The 15,819-nt window shown below is 42.9% G+C and overlaps 1 protein-coding gene across 3 annotated transcripts in view; it reads right to left on the reverse strand.

The window, feature by feature from the left end:
* Positions 1-2,103: 2,103 nt before the first annotated feature.
* Positions 2,104-15,819, reverse strand: part of LOC139568005 (uncharacterized) — a 40,945-nt gene continuing 27,229 nt past the window's right edge. For all 3 annotated transcript variants that reach the window (XM_071389668.1, XM_071389667.1, XM_071389669.1), the window contains 4 exons: positions 7,541-7,618; positions 7,118-7,220; positions 5,769-5,902; positions 2,104-5,604 (listed from right to left, as the gene is read on the reverse strand). In XM_071389668.1, coding sequence (XP_071245769.1) covers positions 5,469-5,604; positions 5,769-5,902; positions 7,118-7,220; positions 7,541-7,618 — 451 coding nt within the window. In that variant the 3' untranslated portion in view covers positions 2,104-5,468. The remainder of the gene's footprint in view (positions 5,605-5,768; positions 5,903-7,117; positions 7,221-7,540; positions 7,619-15,819) is intronic.

Raw genomic sequence — 15,819 nt, forward strand, 5'->3', positions numbered from 1 at the left:
TCCAATGCTCCATCCCCCTGCCCAACCCCCCTCCACGCCACTCCACCAACCACCAGGATGCCCGGCATCAGAACATTCCAGGCATTCCGTGATTGGCAGGTTGATTGGCATGTCAGACCCCGCGAACACTGGGTACTGGTAAGTACAACACAACCAACTAATAGCCTAACACATAACTTCACAGCTGTCTGTATGGGTCGCTACAATAGCTAATAGAACTAACACGTTAGTAATCCCGCTAAAATCATGCAGTAACGTTACTGTGTACAGTCAGTAAGCAGTTTAGCACTTACACAGGCGAGTCCCGATGGCAATAAATCTGTAAAACCAAAAGCTTACCTTGACTTGGAAGAGTTCCAGTGTTCTGTTGGATAGTCATAGACATCTAGCTAACATAGCATCCCTCTGTTTGAGCAGGGTGTTTGAGTAGGCTAAACTAGATAGCTGCATTTGCTGGCTAAGTAAGTGAAAGTGAAAAAGAATTACGAAATCTGTCTCTATCGCTCTCTATCTTGCTTCTCCTTCATTTTGGAAAAAATGTGTTTGTTCAAAACTGTTCAACTATTGTCTTTCTCTCTGAGTCAACTACTCACCACATTGTATACACTGCAGTGCTAGCTAGCTGTAGCTTATGCTTTCAGTACTAGATTCATTCTCTGATCCTTTGATTGGGTGGACAAAATGTCAGTTCATTCTGCAAGAGCTCTGATAGGTTGGAGGACATGCTCTGTAACTTGTCATAATTACTGTGTAAGTCTATGGAAGGGGGCGAGAACCATGAGCCTCCTAGGTTTAGTATGGAAATCAATGTACCAGGGGACGGAAGCTAGCTGTCCTCCAGCTACACCATGGTGCTACCCTACAGAGTGCTGTTGAGGCTACTATAGACCTTCATTGCAAAATAGTGTGTTTTAATAATTTATTTGATTAGATAGCTTCATCTAAAAAGGATAACTTTTTAAATGTTTACCTTTTTTTTTTAAATAATGAAATTCACTAAGGAGGATGGCCCTCCCCTTCCTCCTCTGAGGAGCCTCCACTGTGTCACATGGCCCTCTCTGCCTCACCATACCGCTGGAGAGAAGAGGGGAGGAGGGAGGGAGGGGGGAGGAAGAGAGATGGCGAGAGAGTCAGAATTCTGACAGACAGACACACAAACACACAAAGCATCGTGCAAGTTCACAGTAGATAGCTCAGATAGTGACCTTCAACCCTGTTAGTGCACTCCCTTCGTGGAAGCATCGCTTTGGCCAATCAGGAGCAAGCTGGGTGGACTTCTGAGCATCTGATAAGTCAGAGGAGTAGATCTCCAAACACCCGTAGCTGTATCAATTATTCCCAAAGAACCAGAGAGAGAGAGAGCGAGTTTGGACAAGATTACATAAATCTAATTTCAGGTGGGAGTATAGTGGTATTTTATGTTGTGTACCTGTGGTGTTTGGGGGTCATAGGTTAGAGGTCAAGCTTTAAGGTGTATCTGTGGTCTTTGGGGTAACAGTGTATAGACTCAGAGAACATGTCCACAGCCTGAGAGTAGTGGCCCTGCTAAAACAACTGAAAACCCTTCTCTGGAGGAAAATACAGATACAGTGTTAAACTGGGGTCATTTCAGTGAATATAAATAATCATTCTGAGACAATTGTGTTCATGTCACCCGTTAGTGAGACTCTCTTCCTCTTCACAGGGGCTGAACTCTCCACCTGATATGAGACAACTCAGTTAACACTGCCTCTGTGTGTGTGTGTGTGTGTGTGTGTGTGTGTGTGTGTGTGTGTGTGTGTGTGTGTGATTGGTGATTAATTGTTAGTGCACACTTCGGGAAGGGTGGAGAAAAGGGACGCAGCCAGAAAGTACTGGGGCCAGGGGCAGAGAGGAACAGGGGCAGAGAGGAACAGGCAAAGCCTAAATCGTTTTCCTAGATATGGTCTATGTCTTTGCCAGGGTAGAGGAATTCACATCTTTCATCAATGTCGTTTTTTTTCTTTAATTGTCACTCGACGAGTAAATTCAGAAAATCCAATCAGAGAGGGAAACGTAAATATACGCCACGTGGCAGCGGATAAAGATACAGATACAAATGACATTTAATAATGAAACTTCATCTGATTTGATAAAACTGTATTTTATTATTAATGAATACAACTGTTTGACATAATAAAACAGTCATTTGTACACCCAGCTCCCCCACATGCTGAGTGAGGGGTTACAGACAGATTGTCATTTTACATTGATGCTCTAAAACAATCATTGTGTACTCCTCATATTGTCACTTTAGTCAACTGAACATACATGTATTAGTCCTCTGAACATACATGTATTAGTCCTCTGAACAGACATGTATTAGTCCACTGAACAGACATGTATTAGTCCACTGAACAGACATGTATTAGTCCACTGAACAGACATGTATTAGTCCACTGAACATACATGTATTAGTCCACTGAACATACATGTATTAGTCCACTGAACAGACATGTATTAGTCCACTGAACAGACATGTATTAGTCCACTGAACAGACATGTATTAGTCCACTGAACAGACATGTATTAGTCCACTGAACAGACATGTATTAGTCCACTGAACAGACATGTATTAGTCCACTGAACAGACATGTATTAGTCCACTGAACAGACATGTATTAGTCCACTGAACAGACATGTATTAGTCCACTGAACAGACATGTATTAGTCCACTGAACAGACATGTATTAGTCCACTGAACAGACATGTATTAGTCCACTGAACAGACATGTATTAGTCCACTGAACAGACATGTATTAGTCCACTGAACAGACATGTATTAGTCCACTGAACAGACATGTATTAGTCCACTGAACAGACATGTATTAGTCCACTGAACAGACATGTATTAGTCCACTGAACAGACATGTATTAGTCCACTGAACAGACATGTATTAGTCCACTGAACATACATGTATTAGTCCACTGAACAGACATGTATTAGTCCACTGAACAGACATGTATTAGTCCACTGAACATACATGTATTAGTCCACTGAACAGACATGTATTAGTCCACTGAACAGACATGCATTAGTCCACTGAACAGACATGTATTAGTCCACTGAACAGACATGTATTAGTCCACTGAACAGACATGTATTAGTCCTCTGAACATACATGTATTAGTCCACTGAACATACATGTATTAGTCCTCTGAACAGACATGTATTAGTCCACTGAACATACATGTGTTAGTCCACTGAACATACATGTATTAGTCCACTGAACAGACATGTATTAGTCCACTGAACAGACATGTATTAGTCCACTGAACAGACATGTATTAGTCCACTGAACAGACATGTATTAGTCCACTGAACAGACATGTATTAGTCCACTGAACAGACATGTATTAGTCCACTGAACAGACATGTATTAGTCCACTGAACAGACATGTATTAGTCCACTGAACATACATGTATTAGTCCACTGAACATACATGTATTAGTCCACTGAACAGACATGTATTAGTCCACTGAACAGACATGTATTAGTCCACTGAACAGACATGTATTAGTCCACTGAACAGACATGTATTAGTCCACTGAACAGACATGTATTAGTCCACTGAACAGACATGTATTAGTCCACTGAACAGACATGTATTAGTCCACTGAACATACATGTATTAGTCCACTGAACATACATGTATTAGTCCACTGAACAGACATGTATTAGTCCACTGAACATACATGTATTAGTCCACTGAACATACATGTATTAGTCCACTGAACAGACATGTATTAGTCCACTGAACATACATGTATTAGTCCACTGAACAGACATGTATTAGTCCACTGAACAGACATGCATTAGTCCACTGAACAGACATGTATTAGTCCACTGAACAGACATGTATTAGTCCACTGAACAGACATGTATTAGTCCTCTGAACATACATGTATTAGTCCACTGAACATACATGTATTAGTCCTCTGAACAGACATGTATTAGTCCACTGAACAGACATGTATTAGTCCACTGAACAGACATGTATTAGTCCACTGAACATACATGTATTAGTCCTCTGAACATACATGTATTAGTCCACTGAACAGACATGTATTAGTCCTCTGAACATACATGTATTAGTCCACTGAACAGACATGTACTAGTCCACTGAACAAACACTGAGTGTACAAAACATTATGAACACCTGCTATTTCCATGACATTAACTATCCAGGTGAAAGCTATGATCCCTTATTGATGTCACTTGTTAAATCCACTTCAATCGGTGTAGATGAAGGGGAGGAGACAGGTTAAAGAAGGATTTTTAACCATTAAGATATTTGAGACATGGATTGTGTATGTGTGCCATTCAGAGGGTGAATGGGCATGATACAATATTAAAGTGCCTTTGAATGGGGTACAGTATTAGGTGCCAGGCGCACTGCTTTGAGTGTGTCAAGAACTACAACGCTGCTGGGTTTTTCATGCTCAACAGTTTCCTGTGTGTATCAAGAATGGTCCACCACAGAAAGGACATCCAGCAAACTTGACACAACTGTGGGAAGCATTGGAGTCAACATGGGCCAGAATCCCCGTGGAACACTTTCGACACCTTGTAGAGTCCATGCCCCGACGAATTGAGGCTGTTCTGAGGGCAAAGGGGGGTGGTGCAACTCAATATTAGGAAGGTGTTATGGGTCTTGTTCCAATATCCACAGTAGCACACTACTTGTTTCATTTAAGGTGGTCTAGTGTGGATGTTAGAACACCCCATGGACACTGGTGACGTTCCAGGCTGACTCATGGTTGCATGCCACGTCACTGACTGTGCAGTCGTGCATCAGTTTGCTATATCATGATTGGGTTAGCTGACATCTTAAACAAACACCTATCCAGGTGTTGTGAGAGAAGGCAGGTGAGTGCAATTTAGTCTGCCTGGAACATGCCCCATATTCAATTAAAAAGCATTGTTTATTTATCCCCTGTAGGGGCAATTACTTGGCACCCTATGACATCAGGCTGGCAGTGAGTCTCACAGTGACATCACAAGGAGTCACACATTCAGGTCACATGTCCAGTCACATGACCATACATACATACACAGTAAAACACATGATAACAACAGATGTCAGCCCCCTTAGTGTCTACAACATGGTCATCATAGAGGAGGTCCACTGGGCAAAGATCCCTTCAAGGATCTAATGATGATGTAATATCCATGTTTCACAGCTCAGGCCGAGGGAGAGGGAGAAGGAAATCAGAGGAGCACTCCTCTTCACTTTGATTGACACTTCACACACTCATTCTATATCTCTAGTGTTCTGTCTGGGATCTGTGGTCTGTGCCAGAGGACTACAAACGGGGTGACACCCCCCAACACCCCCATTCTATCCAAGCCTCCTGTTCCCTTTTAAAGTAGGGAGACAGTCCCTCATCCTCTTCCTTCATCTTCATCATTCTCCTCCCTCTCTACTATCCAGTCGCTGCGTGGTGGTCAGGGTTGCCATGGTTTCCTGTCTCTTCCTTTCTGGTCAGGCTTGTGTTTGAAGCGACACTTGTCACCATAGAAACAGCCGGTGGTCCTCCAGAAGAAACACTCGTCACCATTGATGGGAGCCATCCTCCTGGTCCTGGGAGAGAGAGAGACAAACAGTATGAAAACACAAACACCTGCACCTGTGCTCCTGCTTCCTCCTTCCATCACTTTGTACATTTCAAAAGTTTATATGAGATGATTGGTAACACTTTAGAATAACTCATAATGATGTTTTGAATGACAGACGGATGTCCTTACCCTGTGGAGGCGTACTGGGAGGGTGAGGAGGTGATGAGGCCTGTGGGGTTGGTCCTCTGAGGAGAGGGAGGGGTTCTCTGCATCCAGCGGTCTGGGTACCTGATTACCAGCCTGGTGCTCTCCAGCTCCACACCCTGGACAGGAGGACAAACAGCAGGCACATTCAAAATAGATGCAATAGAATAGCATAGTCCCAAAAGTACAATGGAACTAATAACAACGTATTGGGTTTTATTACCGGCACAAAGATTGTTTTTCCTTTGCAGCCAGAAAGGAGTTGAATTGTTGGTCTTTTCTCTCCAAGTTGAACGATGATGATACTATTTATGTGCAAGACTCAAGCTCTACACTGAAGGCTCTTGACTCTGTGTATCATGCAGAGACGTCTAACTCACAATTGTGATCTCTACAGTGCTGTCAGGTGGACATCAGTAGCAACACGCAGGCTCAAACACTGGTACATTCTTATTCATTTAAGAAAAACTGCTCTTCTAGCTCAAAATGAGAAGACATAATACAAGCTCAGATCTCAAATCTTGTTTTATGCTAATAGTCCCTTTCATTACTCAGCCCCTGATCTTGAATTCCCTCCAAGCCAACCTAAAACACCAGTACCTGGTGTCCCTGGAGGAGTTCAAAGGACAAATAGATGAACAGGTCATTGAGCCATGTAGCTGTTTCTAGTTGTCACCCCATATCACTAGTTTGCATAGCCTTATGTAAGGAAGCCTGTTTTACACTACACACAGTTTGTTTGCTGGTATATTTGAGCTGTTGCCAGTGTCTTCTGTCTGTTGTCCTTTTAGTCAAACTTATTTTTAATAAAGTTTTTGTACAGAGGTTTTCGTTTTTCGGGATGTCTCATGGTCTGACAAACATCGCTCTCGCTCTGCCACCTTTCACCGCAAGTGCGACATCGGCGGATGCGGTGGACTGATATCTCTATCTTGAACGGACAGATTTTTAGGCGACTTGTATTATTATGTTAATTAGATTGAAACAGTTTTTTGGGGGGTTATCCATACTCACAGGAGGCCTTTAGCCTCACCGTCATTGTAAATAATAATTTGTCATTAATAATTGACTTGCCTGGTTAAATAAAGGTTAAATAAACATTGTCCCAATCAGACAACAGAACCAAAAGCATAGTCCCAAAAGTACAATAGCATAGTCCAAAAGAACAGTCCCAAAAGTACAATGGAACCAATAGCATAGGCCCAAAAGTACAGCGGAACCAATAGCATAGTCCCAAAAGTACAATCTCCTATAGTTTAAGCTAAATTGAATTGAAAGCACATCTCACATAGTTGAAGGCATTTGACAGCATTATGTTTCATCCCATCACTCACCTGGAGACTCTCCAAGGCGCGAGCGGCCATGTTGGCATTCTTGAAGTTGACAAAGGCACAGAATCTCTCATGTAGAACTCTGATACTCTCTATTTCCCCACACCTACAGTAAAGAACATAGAATTAGAACGTAAAAGAATAATGATCACCATTCCAACTCAACAAACAGATAAATGTCATAGTATTAGAGTATTATTATTGTCTGCTAAATGACTTAAATGTATTAGAATGGTGGACCAGCGGCCATTTTGAGTAAACCATTTAAAGTGTTAATTTTATGTTACTTGATGATTATCACCACACACCATGTAAGAAACAAAGAAAGTCACAGCAAGAGAAGCCTAAGCAGTGGATATGGAGATAGAGATAGATAGGTGTAGCTACTGAACTAAAACAGATGGAAATGGGGCATGATGGTCGTACGTTTTGAAAAGGTCCCATATGTGTTTCTCAGTAAGGTCCACGGTGACGTTCCCCACCCAGAGAGAGGGACAGGGGGACCTGAGGACAAGAGGAGAGAAGGGGACCATGGTGAAAAACACATTCATTACAGCAACATTATGCAACCTAAATGCCACCCTATTCCCTACATACAGTTGAAGTCTGAAGTTTACATACACTTAGGCCGGAGTCATTAAAACTCGTTTTCAAACACTCCACAAATGTCTTGTTAACAAACTATAGTTTTGGCAAGTCAGTTAGGACATCTACTTTGTGCATGAAACAAGTCATTTTTCCAACAATTGTTTACAGACCGATTATTTCACTTATAATCCACTGTATCACAATTCCAGTGGGTCAGAACTTTACTTACACTAATTTGACTGTGCCTTTAAACAGCTTGGAAAATTCCAGAAAATAATGTCATGGCTTTAGAAGCTTCTGATAGGCTAATTGACATAATTTGAGTCAATTGGAGGTATACCTGTGGATGTATTTCAAGGCCAATCCTTCAAATTCAGTGCCTCTTTGCTTGACATCATGGGAAAATCTAAAGAAATCAGCCAAGACCTCAGAAAAAAAATGTCAAGTCTGGTTCTTCCTTGGGAGCAATTTCCAAACGCGTGAACGTACCACGTTCATCTGTACAAAATATAGTACGCAAGTATAAACACCATGGGACCACGCAGCCGTCATACCGCTCAGGAAGGAGATGCGTTCTGTGTACTAGTGATGAACGTACTTTGGTGCGAAAAGTGAAAATCAATCCCAGAACAACAGCAAAGGACCTTGTGAAGATGCTGGAGGAAACAGGTACAAAAGTATCTATATCCACAGTAAAACGAGTCCTATATCAACATAACCTGAAAGGCCGCTCAGCAAGGAAGGTGCCACTGCTCCAAAACCGCCATACAAAAGCCAGACCACAGTTTGCAACTGCACATGGGGACATAGATCGTACTTTTTGGAGAAATGTCCTCTGGTCTGATGAAACAAAAATAGAACTGTTTGGCCATAATGACCATTGTTATGTTTGGAGGAAAAAGGGGGAGGCTTGCAAGCCAGAGAACACCATCCCAACCGTGAAGCACAGGGGTGGCAACATCATGTTGTGGGGGTGCTTTGCTGCAGGAGGGACTGGTGTCCTTCACAAAATAGATGGCATCATGAGGCAGGAAAATTATGTGGATATATTGAAGCAACATCTCAAGACATCAGTCAGGAAGTTATTAAAGCTTGGTCGCAAATGGGTCTTCCAAATGGACAATGACCCCAAGCATACTTCCAAAGTTGTGGCAAAATGGCGTAAGGACAACGAAGTCAAGGTATTGGAGTGGTCATCACAAAGCTCTGACCTCAATCCTATAGAACATTTGTGGGCAGAACTGAAAAAGTGTGTGCGAGCAAGGAGGCCTAAAAACCTGTTACACCAGCTCTGTCAGGAGGAATGGGGCAAAATTCACCCAACTTATTGTGGGAAGCTTGTGGAAGGCTACCCGTAACGTTTGACCCAAATTAAACAATTTAAAGGCAATGCTACCAAATACTAATTGAGTGTATGTAAACTGACACACTGGGAATGTGATGAAAGAAATAAAAGCTGAAATAAATCATTCTCTCTACTAGTATTCTGACATTTCACATTCTTAAAATAAAGTGGTGAACCTAACTGACCTAAGACAGGGATTTTTACTAGGATTAAATGTCAGGAATTGTGAAAAACTGAGTTTATATAAACTTCCGACTTCAACTGTTGTTCATTACTTTTGACCAAGGCCTATAGGGCTCTGGTCGAAAGAAGTGCACAATAGGGAATGGGGCAGGGTTTCCACTAGCCAGTAATAGCCGGCTTTTGGCTGATTAAATTTCTTTCTTTTTTAAGCCGATAAATAAAATTGCCATTGGCCAATTGTCCGGGAGAAGAAAAAAAATCCCATTGCGAAATAGCCTAAAAACCATTATTCATTGATGGAAATACCAGTTGATCTAAATACATTTGACTGGTCATGATTATCGGTCTATAGGTTAATTTGCATAATTTAGTGGAATTAAATTGGCACGTGTACAGTATATTCGTAATGCATTTTATTTATCACACGAATACAGATACAGAGCCTTCTGTCAGACAGCGCGAGTGCTGCTGCTACAGCATCTCAAACAGCAAATGAACAGGCAACGAAAGGCTTCATCACCACGTCACACACCACTCTGCAATGAGATGGAGGCAGTACACATTTTGAAAACATATACTTAATTGATTGATACCTGAACTTTTAAAATCAGGGGTTGGTGTCACGATCATTTGTTGAATAAATGGACCAAGGCGCAGCGTGCGTAGAGTTCCACATGTTTAATCAATGAAACTCACAAAAAAAACAATTAAGAATAAACGAACGTGACGTTCAAGCAGTGCTCACAGGCGACTACACAGAAATAAGATCCCACAACTAACAGGTGGGAAAAGGCTGCCTAAATATGATCCCCAATCAGAGACAACGATAAACCGCTGCCTCTGATTGGGAACCATACCAGGCAAACATAGAAAACAAAAACACCTAGATAGGAACACCCCCCCCCTAGTCACACCCCGACCTAACCAAAATAGAGAATAGAAAAGGCTCTCTTTTGGTCAGGGCGTGACAGTTGGAACCAAAATAATTTTACAATCTATTCGTTCTGAACAGAACCATTATTTTGTTTGTGCCGATCCACTGTTCCGACCAGCAAAATAATGTTCTGAACCGGTTCAAACAAAACAAAAGTAACTGTTTATATCGTTCCTTTCTGTTCCGTTTTAAACCTTTAAAATATATACAGGGGGGCAAAAAAGTATTTAGTCAGCCACCAATTGTGCAAGTTCTCCCACTTAAAAAGATGAGAGAGGCCTGTAATTTTCATCATAGGTACACTTCAACTATGAGGATTCACGTCACTTCCTCTTGAACTTGCAGACGTGTTGCTGTGCGTTTTGTTGCCAACCTTACTTTGCTAGCTGACAACTTTACGGTTTTTACTTTTTACTTTTTAATTACCGTTTATATTTTTAGTTTTTCCATCACAACTTTTTTCCCTCATTCAACTTTTTCACTCCGGACGCTTTATCTGGACATGGTTCATCAGCACCTTCAACAGCCGAAGCTAAGTAGTAACATTAACATGATGCTTTCTAATTGCAGTCGCTGTACTCATAATATACAGGAGAACAATCGCCTTATGGCGAGGATAGCTGTGCTGCAAGCCCAGCTTCAGACGCAATCGTTAGGCAAGGGTAATTTCAGTGTAGGAAAGGATGAAACAGCGTCTGTGCCACCAGTAAGTACAGATAGTAGTAGAAATTCCCCCGCACAGTCCCCGCAGCCGGACAACTTTCTCATGGCTTCTGGAGGGAAATGCTGTAGGAATGCTCAGTTGGTGTCGCTCATTCAGCCGACAGAAACTTTCAACCTGTTTTCCCCATTATGTAGCGAGTCGGAGTCTGAGGCCGAGTCTTCTCTTGTCTCTACTCCTCCCATTACGGTGTCAGAGACGCCGAAGCTTCCCACCATTAGCTCTGACAAATTGAAAACCCTAGTCATTGGCGACTCCATTACCCGCAGTATTAGACTTAAAACGAATCACCCAGCGATCATACACTGTTTACCAGGGGGCAGGGCTACCGACGTTAAGGCTAATCTGAAGATGTTGCTGGCTAAAGCTAAAACCGCCGAGTGTAGAGAGTATAGAGATATTGTTATCCACGTCGGCACCAACGATGTTAGGATGAAACAGTCAGAGGTCACCAAGCGCAACATAGCTTCAGCGTGTAAATCAGCTAGAAAGATGTGTCGGCATCGAGTAATTGTCTCTGGCCCCCTCCCAGTTAGCGGGAGTGATGAGCTCTACAGCAGAGTCTCACAACTCAATCGCTGGTTGAAAACTGTTTTCTGCCCCTCCCAAAAGATAGAATTTGTAGATAATTGGCCCTCTTTCTGGGACTCACCCACAAACAGGACCAAGCCTGACCTGCTGATGAGTGACGGACTCCATCCTAGCTGGAGTGCTCTCATCTTATCTACCAACATAGACAGGGATCTAACTCCTCTAGCTCCACAATGAAATAGGGTGCAGGCCAGGCAGCAGGTTGTTAGCCAACCTGCCAGCTTAGTGGAGTCTGCCACTAGCATAGTCAGTGTAGTCAGCTCAGCTATCCCCATTGAGACTGTGTCTGTGCCTCGATCTAGGTTGGGCAAAACTAAACATGGCGGTGTTCGCCTTAGCAATCTCACTAGGATAAAGACCTCCTCCATTCCTGCCATTATTGAAAGAGATCGTGATACCTCACATCTCAACATAGGGCTACTTAATGTTAGATCCCTCACTTCAAGGGCAGTTATAGTCAATGATTGGCCTGACTGAAACATGGCTTAAGCCTGATGAATTTACTGTGTTAAATGAGGCCTCACCCCCTGGTTACACTAGTGACCATATCCCCCGTGCATCCCGCAAAAGCGGAGGTGTTGCTAACATTGCTAACATTTACGATAGCAAATTTCAATTTACACAAAAAAAAGGGGGGACAAAAATGAGCTTCTAGTCATGAAATCTATGCAGCCTACTCAATCACTTTTTATAGCTACTGTTTACAGGCCTCCTGGGCCATATACAGCGTTCCTCACTGAGTTCCCTGAATTCCTATCGGACCTTGTAGACATAGCAGATAATATTCTAATTTTTGGTGATTTTAATATTCATATGGAAAAGTCCACAGACCCACTCCAAAAGGCTTTTGGAGCCATCATCGACTCAGTGGGTTTTGTCCAGCATGTCTCTGGACCTACTCACTGCCACAGTCATACTCTGGACCTAGTTTTGTCCCATGGAATAAATGTTGTAGATCTTAATGTTTTTCCTCATAATCCTGGACTATCGGACCACCATTTTATTACGTTTGTAATCGCAACAAATAATCTGCTCAGACCCCAACCAAGGAGCATCAAAAGTCGTGCTATAAATTCTCAGACAACACAAAGATTCCTTGATGCCCTTCCAGACTCCTTCTGCCTACCCAAGGACGTCAGAGGACAAAAATCAGTTAACCACCTAACTGAGGAACTCAATTTAACCTTGCGCAATACCCTAGATGCAGTTGCACCCCTAAAAACTAAAAACATTTGTCATAAGAAACTAGCTCCCTGGTATACAGAAAATACCCGAGCTCTGAAGCAAGCTTCCAGAAAATTGGAACGGAAATGGCGCCACACCAAACTGGAAGTCTTCCGACTAGCTTGGAAAGACAGTACCGTGCAGTATCGAAGAGCCCTCACTGCTGCTCGATCATCCTACTTTTCCAACTTAATTGAGGAAAATAAGAACAATCCAAAATGTATTTTTGATACTGTCGCAAAGCTAACTAAAAAGCCGCATTCCCCAAGTGAGGATGGCTTTCACTTCAGCAGTAATAAATTCATGAACTTCTTTGAGGAAAAGATCATGATCATGAGAAAGCAAATTACGAACTCCTCTTTAAATCTGAGTATTCCTCCAAAGCTCAGATGTCCTGAGTCTGCACAACTCTTCCAGGACCTAGGATCAAGAGAGACACTTAAGTGTTTTAGTACTATATCTCTTGACACAATGATGAAAATAATCATGGCCTCTAAACCTTCAAGCTGCATACTGGATCCTATTCCAATTAAACTACTGAAAGAGCTGCTTCATGTGCTTGGCCCTCCTATGTTGAACATAATAAACGTCTCTATCCACCGGATGTGTACCAAACTCACTAAAAGTGGCAGTAATAAAGCCTCTCTTGAAAAAGCCAAACCTTGACCCAGAAAATATAAAAAACTATCGGCCTATATCGAATCTTCCATTCCTCTCAAAACATTTTGAAAAAGCTGTTGCGCAGCAACTCACTGCCTTCCTGAAGAAAAACAATGTATACGAAATGCTTCAGTCTGGTTTTAGACCCCATCATAGCACTGAGACTGCACTTGTGATGGTGGTAAATGACCTTTTAATAGCTTCAGACCGAGGCTCTGCATCTGTCCTCGTGCTACTAGACCTTAGTGCTGCCTTTGATACCATCGATCACCACATTCTTTTGGAGAGACTGGAAACCCAAATTGGTCTACACGGACAAGTTCTGGCCTGGTTTAGATCTTATCTGTCGGAAAGATATCAGTTTGTCTCTGTGAATGGTTTGTCCTCTGACAAATCAACTGTACATTTCGGTGTTCCTCAAGGTTCCGTTTTAGGACCACTATTGTTTTCACTATATATTTTACCTCTTGGGGATGTCATTCGAAAACATAATGTTAACTTTCACTGCTATGCGGATGACACACAGCTGTACTTTTCAATGAAACATGGTGAAGCCCCAAAATTGCCCTCGCTAGAAGCCTGTGTTTCAGACATAAGGAAGTGGATGGCTGAAAACGTTCTACTTTTAAACTCGGACAAAACAGAGATGCTTGTTCTAGATCCCAAGAAACAAAGAGATCTTCTGTTAAATCTGACAATTAATCTTGATGGTTGTAAAGTCGTCTCAAATAAAACTGAAGGACCTCGGCGTTACTCTGGACCCTGATCTCTCTTTTGACGAACATATCAAGACTGTTTCAAGGACAGCTTTTTTCCATATACGTAACATTGCAAAAATTAGAAACTTCATGTCCAAAAATGATGCAGAAAAATTAATCCATGCTTTTGTTACTTCTAGGTTAGACTACTGCAATGCTGTACTTTCCGGCTACCCGGATAAAGCACTAAATAAACTTCAGTTAGTGCTAAATACGGCTGCTAGAATCCTGACTAGAACCAAGAAATTTGATCATATTACTCCAGTGCTAGCTTCCCTACACTGGCTTCCTGTTAAGGCAAGGGCTGATTTCAAGGTTATACTGTTAACCTATAAAGCGTTGCATTGGCTTGCTCCTACCTATCTTTCCGAGTTGGTCCTGCCGTACATACCTACACGTACGCTACGGTCACAAGACGCAGGCCTCCTAATTGTCCCTAGAATTTCTAAGCAAACAGCTGGAGGCAGGGCTTTCTCCTATAGATCTCCATTTTTATGGAATGGTCTGCCTACCCATGTGAGAGACGCAGACTCGGTCTCAACCTTTAAGTCTTTACTGAAGACTTATCTATTCAGTAGGTCATATGATTGAGTGTAGTCTGGCCCAGGAGTGTGAAGGTGAACGGAAAGGCTCTGGAGCAACGAACCGCCCTTGCTGTCTCTGCCTGGCCAGTTCCCCTCTCTCCACTGGGATTCTCTGCCTCTAACACTATTACAGGGGCTGAGTCACTGGCTTACTGGTGCTCTTTCATGCCGTCCCTAGGAGGGGTGCGTCACTTGAGTGGGTTGAGTTACTGACGTGATCCTCCTGTCTGGGTTGGCGCCCCCCCTTGGTTTGTGCTGTGATGGAGATCTTTGTGGGCTATACTCGGCCTTGTCTCAGGATTGTAAGTTGGTGGTTGAAGATATCCCTATAGTGGTGCGGGGGCTGTGCTTTGGCAAAGTGGGTGGGGTTATATCCTTCCTGTTTGGCCCTGTCTGGGGGTATCATCGGATGGGGCCACAGTGTCTCCTGACCCCTCCTGTCTCAGCCTCCAGTATTTATGCTGCAGTAGTTTATGTGTCGGGGGACTGGGGTCAGTTGGTTATATCTGGAGTACTTCTCCTGTCTTATGCGGTGTCCTGTGTGAATTTAAGTATGCTCTCTCTAATTCTCTCCTTCTTTCTTTGGTCCTAGGACCTGAGCCCTAGGACCATGCGTCAGGACTACCGGGCATGCTGACTCCTTGCTGTCCCCAGTCCACCTGGCCTTGCTGCTGCTCCAGTTTCAACTGTTCTGCCTGCGGCTATGGAACCCTGACCTGTCCACCGGACGTGCTACCTGTCCCAGACCTGCTGTTTTCAACTCTCTAGAGACCGCAGGAGCGGTAGAGATACTCTTAATGATCGGCCATGAAAAGCCAACTGACATTTACTCCTGATTATTATTTGACCGTGCTGGTCATTTATGAACATTTGAACATCTTGGCCATGTTCTGTTATAATCTCCACCCGGCACAGCCAGAAGAGGACTGGCCACCCCTCATAGCCTGGTTCCTCTCTAGGTTTCTTCCTAGGTTTTGGCCTTTCTAGGGAGTTTTTCCTAGCCACTGTGCTTCTACACCTGCATTGCTTGCTGTTTGGGGTTTTAGGCTGGGTTTCTGTACAGCACTTCGAGATATTAGCTGATGTACGAAGGGCTATATAAAATAAACGTGATTTG

Source organism: Salvelinus alpinus, chromosome 2 (genome assembly GCF_045679555.1).
Source record: "Salvelinus alpinus chromosome 2, SLU_Salpinus.1, whole genome shotgun sequence".
Classification (NCBI taxonomy): domain Eukaryota; kingdom Metazoa; phylum Chordata; class Actinopteri; order Salmoniformes; family Salmonidae; genus Salvelinus; species Salvelinus alpinus.